Source organism: Oreochromis niloticus, linkage group LG17 (genome assembly GCF_001858045.2).
Source record: "Oreochromis niloticus isolate F11D_XX linkage group LG17, O_niloticus_UMD_NMBU, whole genome shotgun sequence".
In the NCBI taxonomy this organism is placed as follows: Eukaryota; Metazoa; Chordata; class Actinopteri; order Cichliformes; family Cichlidae; genus Oreochromis; species Oreochromis niloticus.
Genome location: NC_031981.2, coordinates 9,651,402 through 9,673,918, shown reverse-complemented (window position 1 = coordinate 9,673,918; position 22,517 = coordinate 9,651,402). Strand labels below are relative to the sequence as shown.

Sequence of the window (22,517 nt, the reverse complement as noted above, 5' to 3'; positions counted from 1 at the left end):
TTGCAAAAACTACGAAATGTCTTAAGGATGGAGTATTCAATATGCTGTTCAAAAACTAGCACTCGGTCATCACAGTATAACTCAAACTTAAAGGGCGTCCAGTTAGGAAGCAAAAACCACTGTGAATCAGTTTTACCTACTGTGGTCCAAAGGAAAGTGACAACATGTGCAGTGGAGAGGCAAGAAAAGCCAGCTACCAGAAAGGGGATTGTTTTACAGGTGCTGGCCACAGATCATTGCTTTCTTTTTCCTAATGAATTTTTCTCTAGTTTTGTTTTTTCTCAGTGTGCTTGTCAGATGCCATCCATGTGTGTTGTCACAAGGTTTGCTGTGTCTCCCGGCAGCAGACACCAGCAGCAGGGATGGTATCTGGTCCTTTGTGGAGAAGGAACACTGCCAGAGCCCTACAAAATGACCTCCAGCAGGAGCTGTGTTTACTTCTTGGGCCAAACTGCCAGAAAATGACTCGGCAAGCTTGTCATGAGGGCCCAGTATCCTTCAGTGCTCACAGATCAACACTGTGCATTGACCAGAGAACACCAGAACCGACAGGTTCTGCTATTGGTGCCAAGAACACGAGCAAAAGGCAAAACTAGAAAAAAAAAAATCAGCCAGGAGGGACAGAAAGAGAGCAACGATCTGTGCCTACCATCTGCAAAATCACTCCCTCTTTGGTAGTTGTGGTGTTGTTGCCTCTCCAAATGCATCTGTTGTCACAGTTATTGTCACTAAAGCAGCTAAGGTTTTATGTTTCCTAACTGGACAGACTGATCTACTGTTGTAGTTCAGTATTCCCCAAATTTTTTGAGCAGATTATAAATGTAAGACTGGCTACAAGATGAACATGAAAGAAACTCATGAGGCATGAGCTTGTTTTGTTTTGTATTTTTTTAAGAGTGTAGAATAAATCTTAGCTGTAAGCTTTCAGCTCTGGACACATCCATCCATCCACACATCATAAAACAAAGACTCCTCTTACTTACTCAACTCAGTTTATTACCAGAGTGTTTGAAGAGCCATGTATGCAAATGCACTGAAATTACTGACAGAACTGTTTTTTTTTTTATTCATCACATGGGGAGTTGATTATTCAGTTTGAGCTCAGTATGTTGATCAATATACTTCAAAAATCCAGTGAGTGACTGTTTTTTTTTCCTTTAGATTACCATCAAGTCCCTCAGGGAAACAATAAATTAACCAGGTTTTAAGCCGTGCTCCATCTTCCAGGCTTCAGCAAATATAGCAGTTAGAGTTAATATTTCTGGACACCATCAAATCTAAGCAAAGCCTGTGATAATCCAAGAAAAAAAAAAAGAAAAGAAAAAAAGCTACAAACAGGTTTCGGTCAGTCCTCTCTCGGATGAGCCACAATGAAGCAACATGAAGGGTACAGGCAATGTAGCAGTGAGCCTTTAACGTTATTTGATCCCTTTTAAAAGGAAAGTTTCTATATTTTCTAAAGTGTTCATCAAATTGAATCACACCCTGGATTTTGTGGGATTATCGTACAGCGTGCATGACATCCATTCTCTTTAGCCAATCAAAAATCCTTTTGAAGTTGAACACGCTTTATTTGTAACACCGCTCTTCCTGCTTCCACAGTGACTGAATTTACCCACGGGAACTGATTAAATGTAAAAGCAGAAAACTCTGAAAACAACCTTGTAATCAATGGCAAGAACCGCAACTTCCCCCTTAAAGAAAACACCCCCCTTCACCTCTGACGTCTAGTTTGAACCGTCCTGTTATCAGCTTGGTATGGTACATGAAGTAACACTGAAAATAAAATTGAAAACAGGCAACACAGATATAGCATGGACAGATAGTTAAAAATGAACATAAAACCAACAACAAGTTAACTTCCTACCCTCTTAAAAAGCTGACGTCATTTTCAACACATGCTACTCTGCTATGACATTTAGTTTCTTTCAACACTGAGCATTCATCTGCCTCCCTTAATGTGTTGGGAATGACTTTTTAAGCCTGTGGAAGTACTCCAAGACTTACAACCAACCAGCAGCTCTTGGATTACTGCAGGAATCCCCATTCATTGGATTCTAATTAGAACATTTCTATTATCTTTTCTACACACCTGATTCCAATGGTAAGGTGTGAATGAATACACAAAACCTGCAGGATACTAGGCACTGACTAAATTCTTTAAAACATGAGCTGGGGCTGTGAAGGAATATGTATTCCCCATTAGCAAACCCGGCACTTACATCAGGGCATACATCTCTCAATTATCCCAGTTTTCTTTAACCTGGATTCAGCAGCTGAACTTACGTTTGTGTGAGCTTGTATAAAAGTTTGAGGAAGCACTTCCTATGCGAAATCCTTCAGCTTCACCCTTGCTGTGCATTTAAACTGCTGTTTTAGTTTTCCCCCCTTCCAATTGTGTTGGGTTTTTCCCCCCATCCCTCTAAATTTTGGGAACCTACATTATTAATAGTTTATGTGTCATTTACTATTTCTACCGGTGCAGTGCTGAATTAACACAAAAAGACATACAGATGTGTTGACAAATAATGCATGTGTTAAAAGAACGACAGCTTTAATGCATGTACACTTTGCAAACGTACCAGTATGTGGCCTGGTTAAAGACAACACATTGTATTGTGAGTTTTAAGACTGTAATGGGGAGGGTCTCATTCTCTGTCCATGCATTTAAATAGCAACACAGGGGAAAGAAAACAAACAAACAAAAAAAACAAAAGAAAGAAAAAAGAAAAAAGGCTAACACACATTTAACGCGTCTTAACATATGTCACCCAGAGGTCTGCTGCTCGTCATTTCTTTCAGATAGATTTGGACTTATAATATTTTTTTTCTCTTTTTTTGTGTCCGTTAAATTCAAATGACAGAATAGGAGTATATTTTGTGGATCACATTCAGACGCCTTGATTCTCTTCTTCTATACTTCACTGTTGCCTGCGTAGAGCCTGGTCCATGTTCGGGCTGGGGAGGAAACAAAACAAGAGGGTTTTGTTTGGTATGAGGGCCATCAGCTGAGTAAATAACAGTAAATAAGTAAAGTGCTGCAAGGTATACACAGAAGTGTTAATCCCAGAACAGGCAGTAAAAGCAACTGAGAGGTCACAGGACTTCCAAATACAAAATCTAAATATTTAGGCTTTTCATTTCTGTGTTGCTTGTTTTTGACGCTTTACATCCTTTTAACTTTATTATGTTTAGAGTTTGGATTGTTGATAGAGGAAAACAAGGACATTATGTTGAGCCACACAAAGCTGATTTCACACAAATGCATTAAATTATTGATATCCTAAAACAAAACCAAAAAAGGCTTCTGATTTCATTATGTGTTTCTGCTTTTACAGTCAAACCACAAGCAGAATATTTAAATGATGTATTGGTTTGGTTAGTCACAAAGATTTCCATGGAAACTGGCAGAGAAACCCTGTTTAAAAGCCCATCTCAGACTGCCTTTAACAACACATAACAATTTGTTTCATGATTGATTGCCGTGCATACACGCATGCATTTTATTATCTCTCTTATTTAGTGGGTTTCAACTGATACCATCAAGTGAGACACGACCGAGGAGTTTCATTGTCATTGTACACTCAGAAGTGGCGTATCAGCCGAGACAAACCAATCAACTTCTTTTACTAGATTCTCCAAAAAGATCATTACGTGCAGACCTCCATAAGCATCAACTTATTTTCCTGAGCTGATAAACTATGTTTCACAAAATGTTCGGAAAATAACAAATATATGCAGCTCTCACGTGCGTCATCTGCTAAGCAAACTTGAGAACTGTTACTATCACCTTACTTTATTTACAGTAGGTCAGCAAGCTAACCCCTCCCACAAAGTCACCAACAGGTTTGTTGTTTTGTTTTCTAGTTGTTATTCTTCTCCTCCCAGGAAATGAACCATAAAGAAAACCATCATCTCAGCTTTGGCTAATTTGCAGCTATTTGTAAAGTGGCTGACAGTTAAGGTCAGGACCTGAGCTGTTGTTTTTTTTCCCCATCTGTCACAGCACTTCTCACACTGAAACCTGTGACCACCTGTGTCAGCAGAAATACAGTTTAACAAAGCCAATCCCGAGTGATCTAATAGAAAAAATAAATCTTCTCCTCACCTGTCTCAATGGCTTGGCTTTCATTTTTCTTCCACTGCTCTGCAACATCATTTGCCAGTGGATCATCTGGATTGGGAGCACTTAATAATGCCTGGATAGATAGCAACACTGTACGGATCTGCAGGGCTGGAGACCACTTGTCTGTGGGAAGATCAGGAAAAAGAGGAACAGGCCGGTGGGTTAAATGGGAAAAGAAACAAATCTGATGGCAAACCTAATGTCAACAACTTGCTACTGGCAGAGAAGGAAAGCAGTCAAAATCAGAGCTGTGCTAATCAGAAAGGTAAGGTAAAGAAAAAAAAACATATGAGGGAGTAGCAGTCCTTTAGTGCTGATCAGTCTGCTAAACAATCTCTTCTATTTTCCACATTCCCTTCTAAGCATATATGCAAACACAGCCACATGCTTTCCTGATACATTTTATATACCAATTTGCTTTTCATTACCACATAATATCAAGATAATAAAAATTAAATCCATGATTCTATCATTGTATAATAATGCTTATGTGCCCAAATAAATTATAAATACATTTGTTTGCTCAACAGAAAATGCAGAGACTTTGGGATTGTCATCACCTACGCTGCATATGATTGTTAAAATAATCTAAAGAAATTAGTGAACACAAGGCACGAGAGAACTGAAACAGACTCGATTCTGCAGCAGAAATCAGTGCACGGGCTCAGGAACAACCACTGAGCAAAGTTTGTCTCTGCACTCATAAAACAAAGAGAAATCTCAGCTGTTTAAAGAAAAAGAATTTATAAGCAAGCTGTCGAATGGCAGCTTTCTTCCTGTGGACCTGAATTGTGAAATTTTATTTCATTTTTTTAATCAAATACACCTCTAAAGAGGAAACACCTCGCTTGTCATCAGAAAAGCTGATGCAAAACAAAGGCTTTGTCTCCAATTATTTAAAATGTTTTGCAGATATAAAACTTAAAATGAGCCTTTAAAAAAGTCTGATATATTGTCTTTGCAACAATTTCACTTGAATAAAATAGTTTAATCATTATGAAATCATTGCATAAAATATGGCTGTATAGTGTTCCAATCTAATGATATCTATCCCCATCCCCCAAATCTTGATCTAGAACACGTCATGAATTAATCTTCCTTTTCCTTACAAATACAATTTAAAAACTCATATTTTGACATTAACAATAAATCAGTTCAGTATAACATGAAAATGGTTCGTATTATTTCCACGCCCTACTGAAAGTAATCACCTCACTTCACTCTTCTTTCAGACGATGAGCTCTTTATATAAAACTGAAGGCATACTTTTCTCTACAACAGGCTTTAACATGTCGGACGTTCACTGCCTGCTCATTGTATAAACAGAACAATGCCAATCCAAATAAGTGTTTTCTTAAAGCATTATTATCTCCTTATACAGTGGGTTTCCACTGATACCATCAGGTACCACACATTTGTACTTGGAATGGCAGGTAAATGAACCTGTGACTGCTATAAAGGCATAAAAGCCATAAGCTTTAACTGTTTGATGCTCCTCACTTTTACAAAGCAATAAAAAAAAGCTGCAATCAAGTCCTGCAGAATGCTGTCAGTGTTGTTTCACACCAACATCAACCAGAAAAAGAAAACAGGATGTACATATTTAAAAAAAACAAAACAAAAAACAATCATGTAAATTATTTTTATCTCTTTCTCACCTTTCAAAATGTCTAAACATATTCTTCCCAGTTTGTCAACATTGGGGTGATAGATTTTGGTCATGAATCGCACTTTGGGAGCTGCCATGGGATACTCTTCTGGAAGAAATAGTTCAAGTCTAAATGTGCCTCCTTCAAAGGGAGAATCTTGAGGCCCTGCAATGAACACATGGAAGTAGCGTGCATTCCCTTCATCAGGCGTAGCAGTGATCCCTGGAACAGGCTCTGCCATCAACCGCTGCGTTTCCTGAGCAAGGTCATAGTGAGAAACACAGATGTTGACATTTTGAATTTAAAAAGGAAGAAAAAGTGTTGCATGAAGAACTGTAGGAGGGTGTCAACAACAGACTTTTAAGTGCATAATGGTTCATAATACACAACTTCACCCCGCATAGTCACACGAATATTTTCCACTTTATCTATATACAGACAAGAAAACATTTCCACAAGTTATTTAAAATGGAAACTAAAGGTAGTCAAGTGTTCACGTAGTGCCTCGCACTGACAAATAACTCAGGGGCTCCACTTTATTTTAATCTAAAAATTTTTCAAAGTTCAAGCAATCATTTCCCAATACCTAAAACAAGCCTTCTCTCTCCATTGCCTCCTTAATTTCTTGTAGTCTGTTTTCCTTCCTCACATTGTACTTCTGTTTGTGCTTTAGAGAAGTGGTTCTTATCTTTAATATGGAAATATTTTTTTGGCCGAGTACAAACATTTTATAAAGCAAAATACAGTTGCAATAAAGAGTATGTGAGCCAAAAACTGTGGTTTCAGACTGCTCTAAACAAAACTGCAGTTCAAACCTTCCGTTTATGAGGGGCAGCCAATCAGAATCACATTAGCTTAAAGGGAGCTCTTCAAATAGCTTTTCTTGCCCAAACTCTGAGACATTAACAAACAAACGAATTAGCCAATAAATAATCCCTGTTTAAAGAAGCAACCAGTTATCAGATTGACTGCAGATATTTTTTGCCTGTCAGTCTGAATAAATTTGTCCAGATTACTTTTAGAAACTGTTTCAGTGTTCCACTTCACTGGGTGTATTAACAGTGTATCTGCTAAAGAGTTTTACCGCAATGAACACTGTGCGAGAATGAACAAGGAGGAAGTATCTATTTAAGATTTCTGCATTCGCTTGAGCAGGTGCACCAAAACATCTGCAATAAACAGGAAGGAAACTGATTCACTCTTAGAATCAGAAAAAACAAAAACGTTTATTTGTTGTAAATGTAAAGCAAAATGCCATAGGTTTATAAATAGAAGCTTAGTCCGGTTTTCCCACTTTGCCTACGGTCGTGTTACTGGTTGTGAAAACCTGTTAAACCTGAGGAAGAGCTGCTAGACGTAGCGGAAAAGGCTGATCGCGCCCACTGCCGGGCCTGGCCCAGCGAAGCTGCGGTGAGGCTAAGGGAGGAGACCGCAGCCCTTAAGGCCTTGCATTTCTGTTTTAGTTCCATATATTTTAATACAAAAACTAAACTAAACAAGACATGTTGACATGCTCGCGTAATTGGGCTCGTACATATGTTTCGTGAGCACAAGGGCAGCGCTTCACATCAGCATCAGGCATGTGTACGAATCGGCAACGCTAAAACTGCTAGCCTAGCTCACTTAGCAAATCCATTCATAGGGCGACTGGGACAAATTTCTACAATCAGTCGGTTCATACTGAAAATGTAAGAAAGCAATAACTTTAACATTGCAAATTAAGCGAGTTAAGAATTCCTCACGTATAAAAAATTAAACCACCGTCACAGTAGAATTCACTAAACGGAAGTGGCAAACAAAACACAGACAAGCGAGCTAGCTCGACAGGAGCTAAATGTGCTAGCCTTGCTAACGCCAGGCTACACGCGAGATGACTGCACGTCTACGTCCATATTGGGACTGAATAACCGCTATAAAATACATTCAACGGCTCATTGTGATATATACATATTGTCCGATGCCAGGAGTACCTTTACAATCCTACGAGGCAGACCGGCCATCTTGTGTTAGCTATTATATTTTTAGCCGTTGACTCGCCTTCTCTTCAGGTTGGATTGACTGAGCTGCTGGGGCGGGGACAGATAACTCACGCTTCCGGTGGCTTCAGATGACGTAGACAAGTTTGCTGACGTCTAAAGACTTCCATGTAAAAATATAACTGCTGCAATACTAAATAAATGAACAAATAAAACATATTATGAATCTGAAATTTTAGTTAAATGTTTCCAAAGGGTCCTGAATATATTTTTTTTTTTACTGCTGCTATTATTATTTTAAGAAGACAAAATAAAAGGGCCATTCTACAATTGCAGGACATTTTCTGTCACACCCCAGAATTTGAAAACAGTCTATGCACAAAATACTAAAACTTTAATTTGTTGTGTAAATCACAGGTGTTCTTGTTAAAATAGTGGTTCAAACATATGGTTTAAAATACATAACAGCCTTGGAGAATTCCCCAAATCCCAATTTGTCCCAACGTCTTGAGAGCCAAACTGGATGTCAAGTATAAGATTTTTAAAAGTTATGAATCAGCTTTCTTTATTTTATGAATGCATGTCTCTTATAATTGGGTAGTCCCAATTATAGGGTAGTCCAGTTTGTTATCTTTTCTGACTGGATTGTATGTATTACTGTAACTAATGCAACCCTATTGCCATATTACCAAAGGAAGCTAAATGAATTTCAAAGATTTCTTTCTTTATTTATATAACTACATTCATCTTTGACTTTCACAGTCCATTACACTCCACAGGTCACATCTTTTTATGAGAAAACATTAATGCTAGCACAGATTTGCAACCTTGTTATTTATACTTGTTTCTACGCAAACTGCCACAGAGGGGGCCATCTACCAACTGGAAGGTAGATGGTTTGATCCTCAGCTCCTCTAGTCTGCGTGTCAAAGAATTTTAGGGACTAAATCCTGAGTTGCCCTGATGCATCTTTTGGAATGTAAGTGTGTGGACAGCAGGTTAAAAAAAAACTACAGCTTGTATCAATATATGTATCTTAAAATAAATTGGTAACAAATGAATAAAGTATTACCTGAAATTGAATGAGTGTTCAGTATGAGAGTCACTATGTATGATATAAAAAGAACTTATTAAACAATATTTCTTTAAATCTGTTTTTTAATGTTCCTGAGCATTTGTAACAGGGTTATGCCAAGAATAGCACACAGCAAATAAAATATCTCATAAAAAGTACACCTATGATGCTTGAGATGGATGTATACATTTTTGATTGTTTTTCTTAAATACATAACAGAAAATTATCAACTAAAAGAGAATATTGCAAAAAATAAATTGCAGAGTGGCCCAAAATCTTGAATTAATACTAAAATTTTAAAACTGCCCTTAAATGGATAAGTGTTTGTTTTAATATTTCTCTCCATCTTCCTCACAATACTATATGTAACGTGTAATAAAGAAACACACAAAGAAAAACTCATTTGCATAGAAAACTAGAACTACCACCTCTCAGCTGCATGCTTCCGCTAAGCTCTGCACTACAATTTACATCAATGTTTGTTCAAACTCGTATACAAAAGCGGCCAACACATCAAAACCATCGGCCTGTCCAGCCTTGTGCTGATGGATTCTTTGGGTACTGTCAGGTGGAGAATTCAGCTCTGTGGAATGGGCTTCTTCTATGTTGCACTCAACAAGACTGCAAAACCTAAATGTTGTTAAAAAGCCTTAAAAATCAATAAAGACAGTTTTCATCCTGGACACTAGCTGTTTGACCGGTTGCCCAACAGACTGAAGAACGTTTTTTATCCAAGTGCATTGTCCTGAATCAAGCATGTTACCTGTAATGTGGTATGACACCTTCTATTTAATTCTGCTGAAGCCAAAACTCAGAAAACAATCACTGTTTGGCCCAAATGTGGCTCCTCTGTGATCCATTGTGAATAAAACTGCCACATCATAGCCACAGATCTACCAAATGTGGATCAGATGTGAGGTGCATTATGACATTTGCATTAAAACGGACACACTCATCACTTGCCACAACCCGCTTCAAGCGGGTGACATTCAGGCCACAGTTCACCCACAAAATACAACCAAAAGAGAATGACCTTTTCCCCTCTTCTTCTGCTGCTGTGTTGTACAGGTGGTTAGTTGCGCTTTGAAAGTGATTCACTTTCCCACACACGTTGTCCTTTTTGCTAACAGTTAGGTAGCAGAAGTAGTGTCTCTTTAAGGGGTTCCTATATTTTTCAGCATAGCTGTTCAGCATACCTCTTTAATGAGAACTCAATGTCTGCTGAGCACAAATATAGTAAATTTAATTTTCATTCATTATGTTTACTTTGCTACAATACTGTTTGGTCTGATTTTAGTGTGGTTGCTAGGCAACATGTTGACATCATAAATCGTCATTTATAATTAAAGTTTCAGGGATATGAACTATATGCTACCATCATGAAATGAAAATGATACGACACCTTTATAAAAGGTGTTTACATGTGCATAAAGGAGGTTGGTAGGTGGCTGCTAGCCAGCACGATGACATCACAATATCTGACATGGATCTGTACACCTGCACACCTGGAATCTCTGAAGACACACGGGTGTGACTTGCCAGGCTACTCGAGAACCACTGCTTTACATCATCAGTCTAAAGAAAATTCTACGGCAACTGTGAAATCCAGTGTAGTGGCTGTATCAAAAAATGGTAACTACTAACTTATTATTTAACAGTTTATTTAACATTATAGTGACAACAGAAGAACATCATTTGCTGTTTGGTAGCTATCTGTCCTTCGGTGGGTCCTTATTTATGCGTCGCCTTCGATACCTGTGAACAACAAAACAGAGGCCGATCAATACAGAACAACAAGTACAGACGCATTTTTAAAGAGACAGCACATTTTCTTTCAGCTCCTTTACACCGTTTCACAATCATCCAAAGAATAAAAACAACAGAAGGAGCGACAGAGTGTCCTCATCAAAGTTGGCAACTCATCTAAATCTGCTGTGCTAACACTGTTAAATCAGCAAACCAGAAGAAACAAGGTTGAGTAACCCACTTTCAAGGGAAAATTTCTTCAATATGTCATTTCTGACCAGCTTGCCAGTAAATATAGTCCTGATGAAAAGCTTAAGACCACTTGAAAAATGACAAACAAACATGGTTGGATCTTAACAAGGTTCCAGGTAGAGCTTCAACATGCAACAAGAAGAAATGAAAGTGAGACAAAACATTTTTTGAGCATGCAAAAAACAAAAAACCTGTAACCACCCCAAAACAGAAAACAGAAAACCCAAACATGAGCTCAGTAATAAGTAGCTCCACCGTTAGTGCTGATCACTTCAAACATTTTTCAAGTGGTCTTAAGCTTTGATCGGGACTGTGCAATACCAATAATACCTGTAACATAGATATATCCAGATAAGCAATTTTCTATACATAATTCATCTTGTTGATCCAAATGTAAACTTTGGAGGAATAAATCAACAATAAATTACTAAAGGGAGACCAGATGAAGAATGTCTGGGCGAATCTCCCACCAACATTTTCACCACATATCTTTGCCTATGTGAGTGTTACTTGTGTACTTACTGTCCAATTGGATAAAAGCGGTGTTTTGTAGTGAAGAACATCTTGCTCAGCTCCTCTATTGTGGGGCCGTTGTCCTTGAGCACCTCCTTGCTGAGGTGGGCCTTTAAAACCTGGTCGTGCGTCTCGACCTGGTTGGCCATTGGGTCTGGTCTTTCTATAGGCTGCAAAGATTCATTTCCCGTTTTGTAAATACACAGTGTTTTATTGCAATCCTGCAGCTTTTTCACTTGTTGTGCACAGAAAAGTTACATCTTTTCTAATGGCTGTAAGTCTGATACTTCAAGTTTATTTGTTATAAAATAATAACAGGTCTAAAACTATATCCAGAATACTTTTGAAAAAAGCTACACAGTACTGCCTTACCTGGGTAAGCTCATAGGGAATGTCCGCAGTGGGATGGTAGCACACTATGGTTTTTCCATCTGAGGTCACACCAATTTCCACATTACTAAAGCCAAAAAATTGAAAGATTAGTATCTATGTCAAAATTATGTAATCTATCATTAGCTACTTAAGTAGTTGTCACATTTGTTTACACTTCATTAACTGTTCCAACAACTACAAAAATGTTAAATATTTCTGCAGCTACAGTGCTGTGCAAAAGTCTTGAAGTAACGAATTCTTTATATTTTGCTAGTTAAATGGGAAATATGTACACCAATTTTAGGTTTGTACAATTCTAATGAGCTTGAAAGTCATTACTTTGTATGACCACCTATATTCTTCAACACAGCCTGAACTCTCTTAGGCAGCTTTCTTGTAATTTCTTTAAATATTCTTCAGGAATAGTTCTCCAGGCTTCTTGGAGGAAATTCGAAGCTCTTCTTTGGATATTGGCTGCTTTTGTTTCACTACCTGTCAAAATGATCCCACACTGCTTCAATGATGTTGAGGTCTGAGCTCTGGGGATGCCAAGCCACGACTGATGGTGTTCCATTGTGTGTTTTGCCATACTTTTTCTGCATTGGCAGTGTGTTTGGGATCATCGTCATGCTGAAAAGTCAAGCCGATGTCTATCAGACTCCTTCCTGATGGTATTATGTGGTGGGCCAAAACATTATGATGCTTTTCTGAGTTTGTTTGTTCTATTTTGAGAAGATCCCCAACACCCCCAAACAACATAAGACCCTCCACAGTGGCTGTGGACATCTGCACATATTGATGGTGATTGGAACAGAAGATTTAAAATTTGAATTAATCATTCCATAAAACCTGATGCCACAAATCTTCAGTCCAGTTTTTGTGTAATTTGGCATACCTCAGCCTTTTCTCTTCTTTAAGAATGAAGTGAACTTCCACTGAAACAATTTCTGATGAGGCACTGGTGAACAGTAGATGGATCGACCGAGACATCCTGTGTCAAGTCTTTGCTGGATTTTTTCTCCACTTGTTTAGTTTCATTCGATCTTTTAGGGACACACTTCATCCCTTGAGTTGGTTGCCTTTATAAGGAAATTATGTTTCCTTATGTCAAGCACAAGGATGGGAGTGAATTTACTGTGAAAAAGGCGCCAATGACCAAAGAAAAACTTTCAAAGTCCTTCAGAAAGCCCAGAGAACTACCAATTGAGGCCTCTTTAAAAAGTTACAACAAAGTCTGGCTGCTTGGAGTCAAAATTTAAAGAAATGAAATAAATGGCTGTTCAGGACTTTTGGACAATACAACACGCAGTGCTAATTCTAATCCACAAGATAAGATAATCACTTGTCTTTGTTCATCTCATCTTAATTTGACAAATACAAACCATTCAGGGCCATCAAGAGAAGTAGTACCAACACTGGACTTCTGGCGAGCTGGGACCAAACAAGCTGCAGCAGGAAAACAAAAACAACGAGCACAGATGTAACACAAGTCCAGACAACTAATGACACAAATAGACACGGTTCAACTTCTTAGCTATAAATGAAACTCTGAAAGCTTAGAGACCATAACACAAGGATGGAGACAGCAGCAGGAACTACTAAACACAGATACTAGACATATGATGCTGCTACTGTGCCCAACATGACTTACGTTTACAGTCACTAGGAAACGTGTAAACTTGTAATATATTAAATTATTCGCAGCGAGTATTTTATTTTATTTATTTATTTTTGTACAGACACACTGTGGTTTGGACAATTAAGTCAGACTCGCCACCTAAACTGTCAAGGTTAGCCCGTTAGCTTTCACCGCTGCCATCGCTGTTAACCAATAAATCTGTAAACTCGCGTACACTCACATGACCGCCAACAATGACAAATGAAGCATAAAACTTACTTTGTACACACGATAACCGAGTGCGACCGGAGAGTCGCGTTAGGAGACTGTTTAGTCTGCACAAACGACCCGACGCCATGCTTAATTATTTTGTATGTGCAACACTGTAATATTTCCGACTCTGTTTTCTGACTCGGCTTCAACAGTTCCGCTGCTACACCGATCTCCTTCAGTATTTCTACTCCGACTTTATTTTGAACTCCTGCATTTCACTTCAAATTTCTTTGACATCTAACATCTAACATGTTTGGATTATTTCAAAATCTCCAAACTGAACTCAACTTAATGCTGTTACGTAAAATATTTTTAAATATCTTAGAAATTTTTCGTTTAAAATAAAATACACTGTCGAACCCTGAGATCCTCACAAATACTCACAGTTCAAATTCCCAGTGCACACATGTAGTACTTGTGATGCTTTTTACTTTGTATGTTTTTCTTTAATATGATTTAAAAACACTGATTGCTCATAGTCTATTACTACTCACCCTGCTGGTGACTAACAGTAAACTGATTTCACATTTATGAATTCTTACTTTTCATACTTTACATTATAGGTGGTTATTTTCCCATATATTCTTAGTATTATGTCCAGTTTTTAAATGCATTATTTTTAAGCAAAAAACCCAAAAGAAAGTCTAAAGGTTTCTAAAGGTTATGGCCTAATGTACAGTACAACCATAAATATTTAACGCTCCACATTTGTACACATCCTTAATACATCCATCTAGTGGTTCATAAGTGGTTTGAAAACCAAAGAACAAAATCAACACAAATCTAATGAACTGTGTTTATTTCTTGAATATACAACAGTTGGAGGAGTCCATTATTTATTTATTTTTACACTTGAGCCAAATCAAATAACTGTACAGACTTTTTTCCCCCAAAATTTTTATCTATTAGCAGAAAAGGGTATAAAACCACTGTTCAGATCAGTGTGCATGGTATTCTTGAGAAAGTAATATAAGCAGCATATTACATTGGTAATGTACAGAAAAAAAACTGCATGGATTTTAAATTACACCCAGTCATTCAAAATTTGAAAGAAGTCCACTTATATTAATATAAGAGCAACTGTTCCTCGACTTTCCTGAACATGTCTTTAAATGTTCTTGTCAGCGGCCTTATATGTGGAAAGAGAGAAGCTGAACTGAGCTCTTTGGTTCCTTTGGGCCTGGTTTTCAAAGACTGGCCAGCCTCTCAGTGGAGCTTCCACAAAGAAGCCACAAGCATGGCAGCTTGATGTGTTTCCACATTAGCTCAGTTTATCCATTTTAACCAGACTGTCACTAGGAGACCTCCATGTCAGATGTGGCTGCAGCGCTGGATGCCTGTGATCCCGTACTTGCCACCAAGCGTTCTCGACTGCCAAAGACCTCGGCCACTAAAAGCAGTCACAATAACATTAGAGTACCATTAACTGAAACAGCTTCAAAAATAAATGTTTGCCACTTTACATAACCACAGAACAAGTCGTGCAGTTGCGTTTGGAATTAACTTCACATGATTTAACTTTACCTGCTGCAACATCACTTATATCCCAAACTCGCAGACCTTCCTTCTGTCCCCCAAAGGCATAGATGAAGGGCAGGTCGGGGCAACATGATGCGCAGAACAGCACACCCTTATCACAGGTTACAAAGTCAGGTTAAACATCTTTTAACAACCACTTTTTATACACATGGAAAAATAATCCACAACACAACTTACCATTTTCATATCCCGCGAGTGCACCAGGTTGGGTTTGTTGCCTAAAATGTCCCAAATCTTAACATGTTTGTCAGCTGAAGAGGTGACCATGCATCCTTTAATCTGGCTGCTGAGGGCCAACCCTGCAGGAATTCAAAGGGGGTTAGGCGTGGTTTCTATAGCACAGTCATTACTGTATCTTTTCAAGAACACAAGGAAAGGAGGGCTCCACTTGGTTGGGCTGAATCACAGAGCCTCAGTGTTACCCAACTGTCTTCATGATTTCCTCCAGAAAGGAAGTGGTTTTGAGATGATGATGAAAAACAAGCCAACCACGAGTTTTCCCACATTTCTCTGGTATGTATAAATAATGTCAAGGAATGCTTTCATATTTTCCCAAATGACTCATTACCAAGAAAAACAAATACCACTCTTACAAAAGAAAAGCTTATCTAGAGTTTAAACTGAAAAAAAGGACTGAACACACACACACACCTGACACTTCTTCATCGTGTGCCCTCAGTGTGAACACCGGTTTATCTGAGCGTGCATCGAGGCAGTAGACAAAACCATCCTCTGTACTTGCCTGAAAAATAAGAAAAAAAACCCACACATAAAGCACAGAGCTTATGAAGAAACAACAAAATCAACAGAATGAGATACGCAAAGTCTTTTGCATAATGACCACACACCAGCTGGAGTCACAGCTGCTCAGCCGGGTTTTAAAAGGAATGTGATTTAATGCGGTTAAGCTTTGATGCTTTTGTATGATTTTTTTTTTTTCATCTTCATCTGTTTCACTAGCATAAACCACATCTCCACATGTGATTATGCTGGTCGAGCTCTGAAAATGACCTGGACGTCAGCCAAAAACATCAATGTGAAGCATCAGTGCTGGGAGAAGGCGTAACAGATGGGTCATTCTGTGTCAGCTAAACAAATGCTTCCCAAGCCTGACCACCTCACATTTCCCTGAAAAATTCCAAAGGAGTGACACACTTCTTAATAGGGAAAATGCCAAATTTATCTCTCTACTGTTCTGTTATGTTGTTATGTTATGTTATGTTATGTTATGTTATGTTATAGCATAGCAATATTCCAAGTCAGCACCATTTCAGGCCCAGGCAAAAGTTTCACCCTTGATGTCTGAGTCATTGTTACAGTTAAAAACAATTTGTATGTAAAGAAAATTTAAATAAACTGTCTTACAAACAGTGGCGATGACACTTTGCATATTCAGACATGCCCCCAAAAATTAAAGAATGACATCTAATATGAGCACTGGCACTTTTATGGGAGCTGAGAATAGCACTTGTTTCTTAGAAAACTTGGGATGCTTTGTAAATTGAAATGCATTTTACTGTGTTCTGCACAGCTTGTCTACTAGAAAATCCTGGAGGATGTTTTAAGGACTCACCAGGAAATTGCAGGGTGAAAAGTGGTTCCAGACCAAACGTTCCACTTGGCCACTGAACCTCCACGTCCGATAGCTGCTGTCTGGACTCCGACAATCATAAAGTACAGCTGTCCTGTAAAGAGAACATGTTAAGCCTCCAAACTTTTGTCAATCCAAAATCTGGTGGTGAGGAGAACAAATGACACGAACTTGTCGTAAGATCCCGATAGCAAAGTCTGGGCTTCAAACGGGTGGAATGTTAACGTCTGGACCTGAAAGACAAAAATGTTTGTTATCCAGCAGCTCAAGGCTGTAGTTTCTGGGAATGCAACACTCAATATAAACTGTGAATTGTATTTTTATTTCTCATTGAATACCTTATCAGTGTGTCTGTGCAGGGTTGTGGCTGGCTTGCCTTGAGACATATCCCACAAGATAACTGTTTCATCTGCAGAACCGCTAGCCAACACATTCCTAAAAAGAGGGGACTGTGTTTCAGGAAAGACCAACAAATGTACAAGTATGTACAGTTATACCACATGCATCTAATATAAACCATCTCTTAGCCTCAAGTAAAGGAATTCAAGTATCTCTGGGACTGTTTACAAGTGGAAGGAAGAGTGGATCGTGTGATTGAAAGATGAACTGGTGCAGCATGTTTAAGTCTGTTGTGGTGAAGAGAGACCAAAGTGTGAAGGCAAAGCTTGTCAGCTTACTGGTTGACCTGCTTTCCTACCCTCACCTATGATAAGAAGCAGGGGGTAGAGACTGAAATAATAAAAGCTCAGATATAAGCTGAGGAAATGAGCTTCATTTACAGGAAATCTGGGCTCTCCATTAGAGATGGGTCAATTTTCCGAGAGTAAACGAAGGCCTCTGTTTTGACTCCTTGTACCACAACCCACATGAGAATAGGTGGTAGAAAATGGATGAATGCATATTAATGCAATCTGATACTGACCTGACCAGCTGGTTCCAGGATAAATCCAGCACTGCATCTGTGTGTCCCTCAACAGGTTCTGCTGCTGCCCCCTGTTATTTTTAAAAGAACAGACAGAAACTAATTACTAACTCAGTCTCAGCCGATATTAAACCTCAGAGTTTACTAAATGGACCAGGACTAATATAGTGCTTTCTACTAGGGCTGGGTATCGATTTGATTTCTATAACTGATTCGAATCAATTCAATTTTGACTCAAACAGTCAGAAATATTATAATTATGATCATTTATCAGTACATATTCATATTTTTTATATGTACAAAAACAAAGCTGTCGCTTGTGAGACTTCATTAGAGGTGTAAGCATCACAGCAGATGCCTTTGTGTCAAAGTAACTCAGGATAAAACACAGAAAAACATGAAGGAGATTTTCCTGGCCTGACTTTTTATAGCAGATAATCACCTTAAAAATACTCTGCAGTAGATCAAAAACTGAAGAAAACCACAAATCAACATATGAATATTACCTGATACTGCTAAAGTGAAGCAGAGCAAAGTTATCGTGGCGGAAGCAAAACAGCGAAAGTAAGAGGAAATTCATGACAATGTTTTTCAAACGTGAAGCATAGTTTTGATCTTCTTTTGCTGCTGGTTCAGTGAATTTTGGTCAGAGAGTGACGAAACCTGCAGCTTTAGAATCTGTGAGACTTCGGCTTTCAGCACCCGACGGCGTGTCTATGTACGTGCTGTCAGGTGAACGGGGGGATCCGCGCTCTGTGTTTACATCTGTTTACCTGCTGTCATTTGCTTATTTAGTTGTTTGGCAGTTGTTGAAATAGTTTTGTGAGTGTTAATCTGAGATTCTGATACTTCTGGTAAAGTACATTTATATTTAAAAATCAATTCAGGATTTAATGAAAGCGATAGCGCATTATTGAAACTAAAATCGATTTGATTCGGGGAAATCGATTTTTTAAAGCCACCCCTACTTTCTACTCCATTTTAGCAGGAACACTTTTTCCAGTGTTTCAAGTGCTTTTTATCTAAAACTCAAACACTCTCACTCTGATGGGCATCTGAGGGTTCAATTTCTTGCTGAGAATACAACCACTAATTAGGCTTTTACCTTTTTGCTCTTCTTTTTCTTCTTGGAGGCTTTTTTGCTTCCCAGAGAGAAGGCTGGCTCTAAACAGTCCACCACATCCAGATCCCACACGTCTATCTGAGGGGTCATGTTGCCCACAGCTGCATAGTTAGCTGCAGGGTAACACACACACACACACACACACACACACACACACACACAGGAGACAGTGTTTGCTAAAAGGTCCTATACAACGAAACAAGAGACTTTATCTACATTGCATTTATTATCTGATGTTTTCTTACATGTTCCTTCTGCAGGATTTGGGTCAAAATTTAGCCACTCCACACACAGTGGATAAGCTGGCAGCAGAATATCGTGATGAACATAAAGGGAGTCCTCCTCTGAGTTGTAAACTGCAAAGTAACACATTTAGCTTATTTTAAGCCACAGCAGCAGTATCCAATGAACAAAATTTCCTTCTATTTGCTGAAGAAAATCCTCTGTTATCTGTCCATCAGGTCAGTAAATGAAGGCATTTACCAAAGATTTCCAAATTGCAGCAATCCTTCTCTGCTTTGCCTGCCAGGATCAGGTTGTCAGTGGGTTTGATTTGAAAGTCCTCACGCTCATACTGGTCCTAGGAAGGAAGTTATCCAAAAAAATTAACACAAATTTCTTGCACTGGAAAACAAATGAGGGGTTTTAAAGTTTATAACAGCTCTTCAGGCACAACACAGAATGCATGTACTTATTTTTGGAGGCCACTCACTGTGTCTTTGATGGTGATGTAAGGATCCTCCTCATTAGAGCTGAACACTGTGAGTCCAGCCAGGCTGTCACCAAGATTAGCGGTCACTAAAACAGAGGCAGGACACCAGAAGATATGGGATGAAGCGGCAAATCTACTCAAATAACCAAACAGCACCTTGCCCCTTCCTCACCTGCGTCCTCTTCATCATATTTATCCAGGCCATACTCTGCTAGCTCATCCTCCTCTTTTCCTTCTTCACTCTCATCCTGTGGCACTTCAGCAGTATCACTCTCTTCAACAGGTACACCCTCAGCATCTTCTTCTTCGTCCTCAGCTGCCAGTTCCCTGGGGGCATTCAAAGAAGTAAACAAAAAGTACATGACAGCAGGCACAGTGTGATAGGATACACGGGAGCAGTGAGCCTTTAACATACCCCAATTCTTCTTTCGCCTCAGTGATGATTCGCTGGAGCTCCTCCTGGCTCAACTCAACCTGGAGTTAAATTTAAAAAGTGGCTTTATTATTTTAAAATATATATGTAATTTGCTCGAGGTTTAATACGTGTAAAAGTTTGGGCACTGCCATGTTGACAGATTAGCCGCCGGTCGGCTAACATGCTAACGATACTTACTTTATCCGGGGTTTCCTTGGCAACGCCTCGTTTTACCCACCCGATACAAGTAATCTGAGAGCTCATTGCGGACAAACTGTACGTTTTATGTACTCAAAACTTTATAAACTACACACTAAAAGACTATTTAACCTCAGGCATGCACACTAGGGGCGTACATGTGAGTTTCACTGGGTCCTGCGACGCGTCTTGATGGCGTTTGAGGAGCGTTGAAAAATCTGCCTGATCAAAAATGTAGCAGAGAAACTTGACACACAAAGACTTCTGAATTGAGATTTCTAAGAGGAATCCCTCAAAAGCAGAATGTCAAAGTAAGCCCACTTTGAAGAAGTTTAATTATACCTGTAACGCCTGAGATTTATATAAGAAAAATAGTGTAATTTCAACAGTATGTTTCAGTTTTACTATTTGTTGAAGAAATGCTGCTGTAGTACATGAAAGAAATTTGTCAGCACGACTTAAATAGCAAGAAATAAGTAAGCTCTAGTAGCTTTTTTTTAATTCACAAAAAGAGTTCTCTTAAAAAAACAAACAAAAAAAACCCTCTAGACTCATTGTTAACACAATTTCCACAGCAGGTAGTGTCTGTGAAGGTTCTCAGTCATCCAGGTCATCGTAGTCTAAGGAGCCTGGAAAGAAAAGCGTCTGGACTTCTGTAAGTTGCTTGAAGACGTTTCACCTCTCATTCGAGAAGCTTCTTCAGTTCTAAGAGTCAAATGGTGGAGAGTCCCAGATTTAAACCCCGTGGGAGTATCCCCCCCAAAGAGGGCCAAAAGGACCCCCTGATGATCCTCTACCTAATCACATGAGCCAAGGTAGCAGGTAGTCATTTGTTTATCAGTTACTTACTTTGGTGTAATACGAATGGCCACGTGGGAGCTATTTATCAGTAGGGAAAACTGTAAAACTTAAATGAAAAAGTAGTAAAAATTCTTAACATTTTTCAAAGCCGTCTAGTAGGCTGGATTGTCTTTGCAGGCCAGTTCAAGCCCCCTGGCCTTATGTTTGACATCCCTGCTGGTTATAGAGTTTATTTGGTCAGGTGACCATTAAAATTAAGGATAATTTAGACAGTGCTGTGAGGCGTTTTAAGGTAGATGCTCCTGCTAAGTATCACTGAGAAGTTTTTGCTGAGTGTTTGCCTTTCTGTTGTGATTTAAAGGTGCACCCCCCTCAACTCAGTATAATGGCCGTGTTTAATTTTACTAATGTGAGCACTACACTTGTATCCGTATCAGAGATGAGGGCTAAATGAAAGGTACAAAACCTAAAAGTTTTAATGTCTGATGTAAGACACGAAATATGCTTTTTATAGATATATATAAAAACAATTTAATGACCGTATAAAACAACAAGACAATAAAGATATTGATATATGATACTGTTACTGGTGATTATACTTACGTTCAGGACAAGGTCGATTAAAAGAGGTACTTTCATGACTGACACGGGATAACATAAAAAGGGCTGAACAATCATTTCATAATAAAAAATGAAGTGCAGTGGTCATACACAAGACTTATATTCACCAAAGTTTTTTCACAGGATATATTATGTTTTCCCCATTTCAACATATTTTTTATATACAAAACTTGTTGATTTATCTCCTTACTAGAACCCCCACCTCACACAAAAACACATGTAAAGTTTAAAGGGGAAAATCTTCTGCACATTTATGTCGTGCAACATTGTGAGTTCTTAGATCGACCTCTTTAACAGAGGTGACAAAAGCATTATACCAACACTGCATTCAAAAGTGGTGCAAATCTGCATTTTGCAATATTGATGATTATTAAATGTGTGTGAAAGCTGTGAACACCCACGTGGAGGAAGGTTGACAGAGTGAGATGCTAAAGTGAAAACTGCTCCAGTCTGATATACCCAAAACAAGCAAAAAGAATAGCATAACTAAAAAATGCTTAATGTATCCTTTGCTATGACTTGAAAGGTCATCTCTGTAACAGCCATGAAAAATATGTGAAAGAGCTGAAAGAAGGAAAAAAAACGAAAGATTCACAGTTGAAAGCACTGATTTGACGTTCTTACCTGCCTTTTTTTCCCCTTTTGAATAAATCCGGTTGCAAAAGTCAATGCATAAAACATACAACATGTCATTTAGTTTAAAATTTAAAAAAAAAAAAAAACCTATGTGCTAAATGTTACATTTTTCTTGATTTTAGTATTTGTGTTTTTGGTCTTTAACATCAAGATGGATTTGTGGTTTTTTGTAATTTAAAAAAAAAAATTACAATTCACATTTCTTGAGTCAAAAGTTCATATTTGGCATTTTGCTGTTGTCTTTTCCACCTGTGCTGTTATCTTTATATTTGAAGGGACAGCTACATTTATTTCACTAGAAAAACAAGACTCTTAAAGTGCGTTTTCACCAGCAAACACATCAAGGCAGTCCAGGGCAA

General features: G+C 38.5%; 3 protein-coding genes across 3 annotated transcripts; all 3 read right to left on the bottom strand.

Moving 5' to 3' along the window:
• Positions 1–975: 975 nt before the first annotated feature.
• ube2nb (ubiquitin-conjugating enzyme E2Nb) lies at positions 976–7,902 on the bottom strand. The gene is made up of 4 exons (XM_003444971.5): positions 7,746–7,902; positions 5,785–6,031; positions 4,109–4,249; positions 976–2,958 (listed from the first exon to the last, which is right to left on the bottom strand). The coding sequence occupies exons 1-4, from the start codon at positions 7,773–7,775 to the stop codon at positions 2,915–2,917; spliced, it is 462 nt and encodes a 153-aa protein (XP_003445019.1). The 5' UTR covers positions 7,776–7,902; the 3' UTR covers positions 976–2,914.
• A 2,568-nt stretch (positions 7,903–10,470) lies between these two features.
• On the bottom strand, positions 10,471–13,764 carry mrpl42 (mitochondrial ribosomal protein L42). The gene is made up of 5 exons (XM_003444972.4): positions 13,607–13,764; positions 13,092–13,155; positions 11,710–11,794; positions 11,347–11,507; positions 10,471–10,581 (listed from the first exon to the last, which is right to left on the bottom strand). Exons 1-5 carry the CDS (start codon positions 13,683–13,685, stop codon positions 10,536–10,538), a joined length of 435 nt encoding a protein of 144 aa, XP_003445020.1. The 5' UTR covers positions 13,686–13,764; the 3' UTR covers positions 10,471–10,535.
• A 618-nt stretch (positions 13,765–14,382) lies between these two features.
• On the bottom strand, positions 14,383–20,295 carry pwp1 (PWP1 homolog, endonuclein). Its single transcript, XM_003444973.5, has 15 exons — positions 20,101–20,295; positions 19,903–19,961; positions 19,660–19,814; positions 19,488–19,573; positions 19,259–19,355; positions 19,021–19,131; positions 18,758–18,888; positions 17,653–17,723; positions 17,069–17,165; positions 16,902–16,963; positions 16,713–16,824; positions 15,791–15,881; positions 15,317–15,438; positions 15,125–15,230; positions 14,383–14,990 (listed from the first exon to the last, which is right to left on the bottom strand). The coding sequence occupies exons 1-15, from the start codon at positions 20,164–20,166 to the stop codon at positions 14,896–14,898; spliced, it is 1,461 nt and encodes a 486-aa protein (XP_003445021.1). The 5' UTR covers positions 20,167–20,295; the 3' UTR covers positions 14,383–14,895.
• Positions 20,296–22,517: the final 2,222 nt, after the last annotated feature.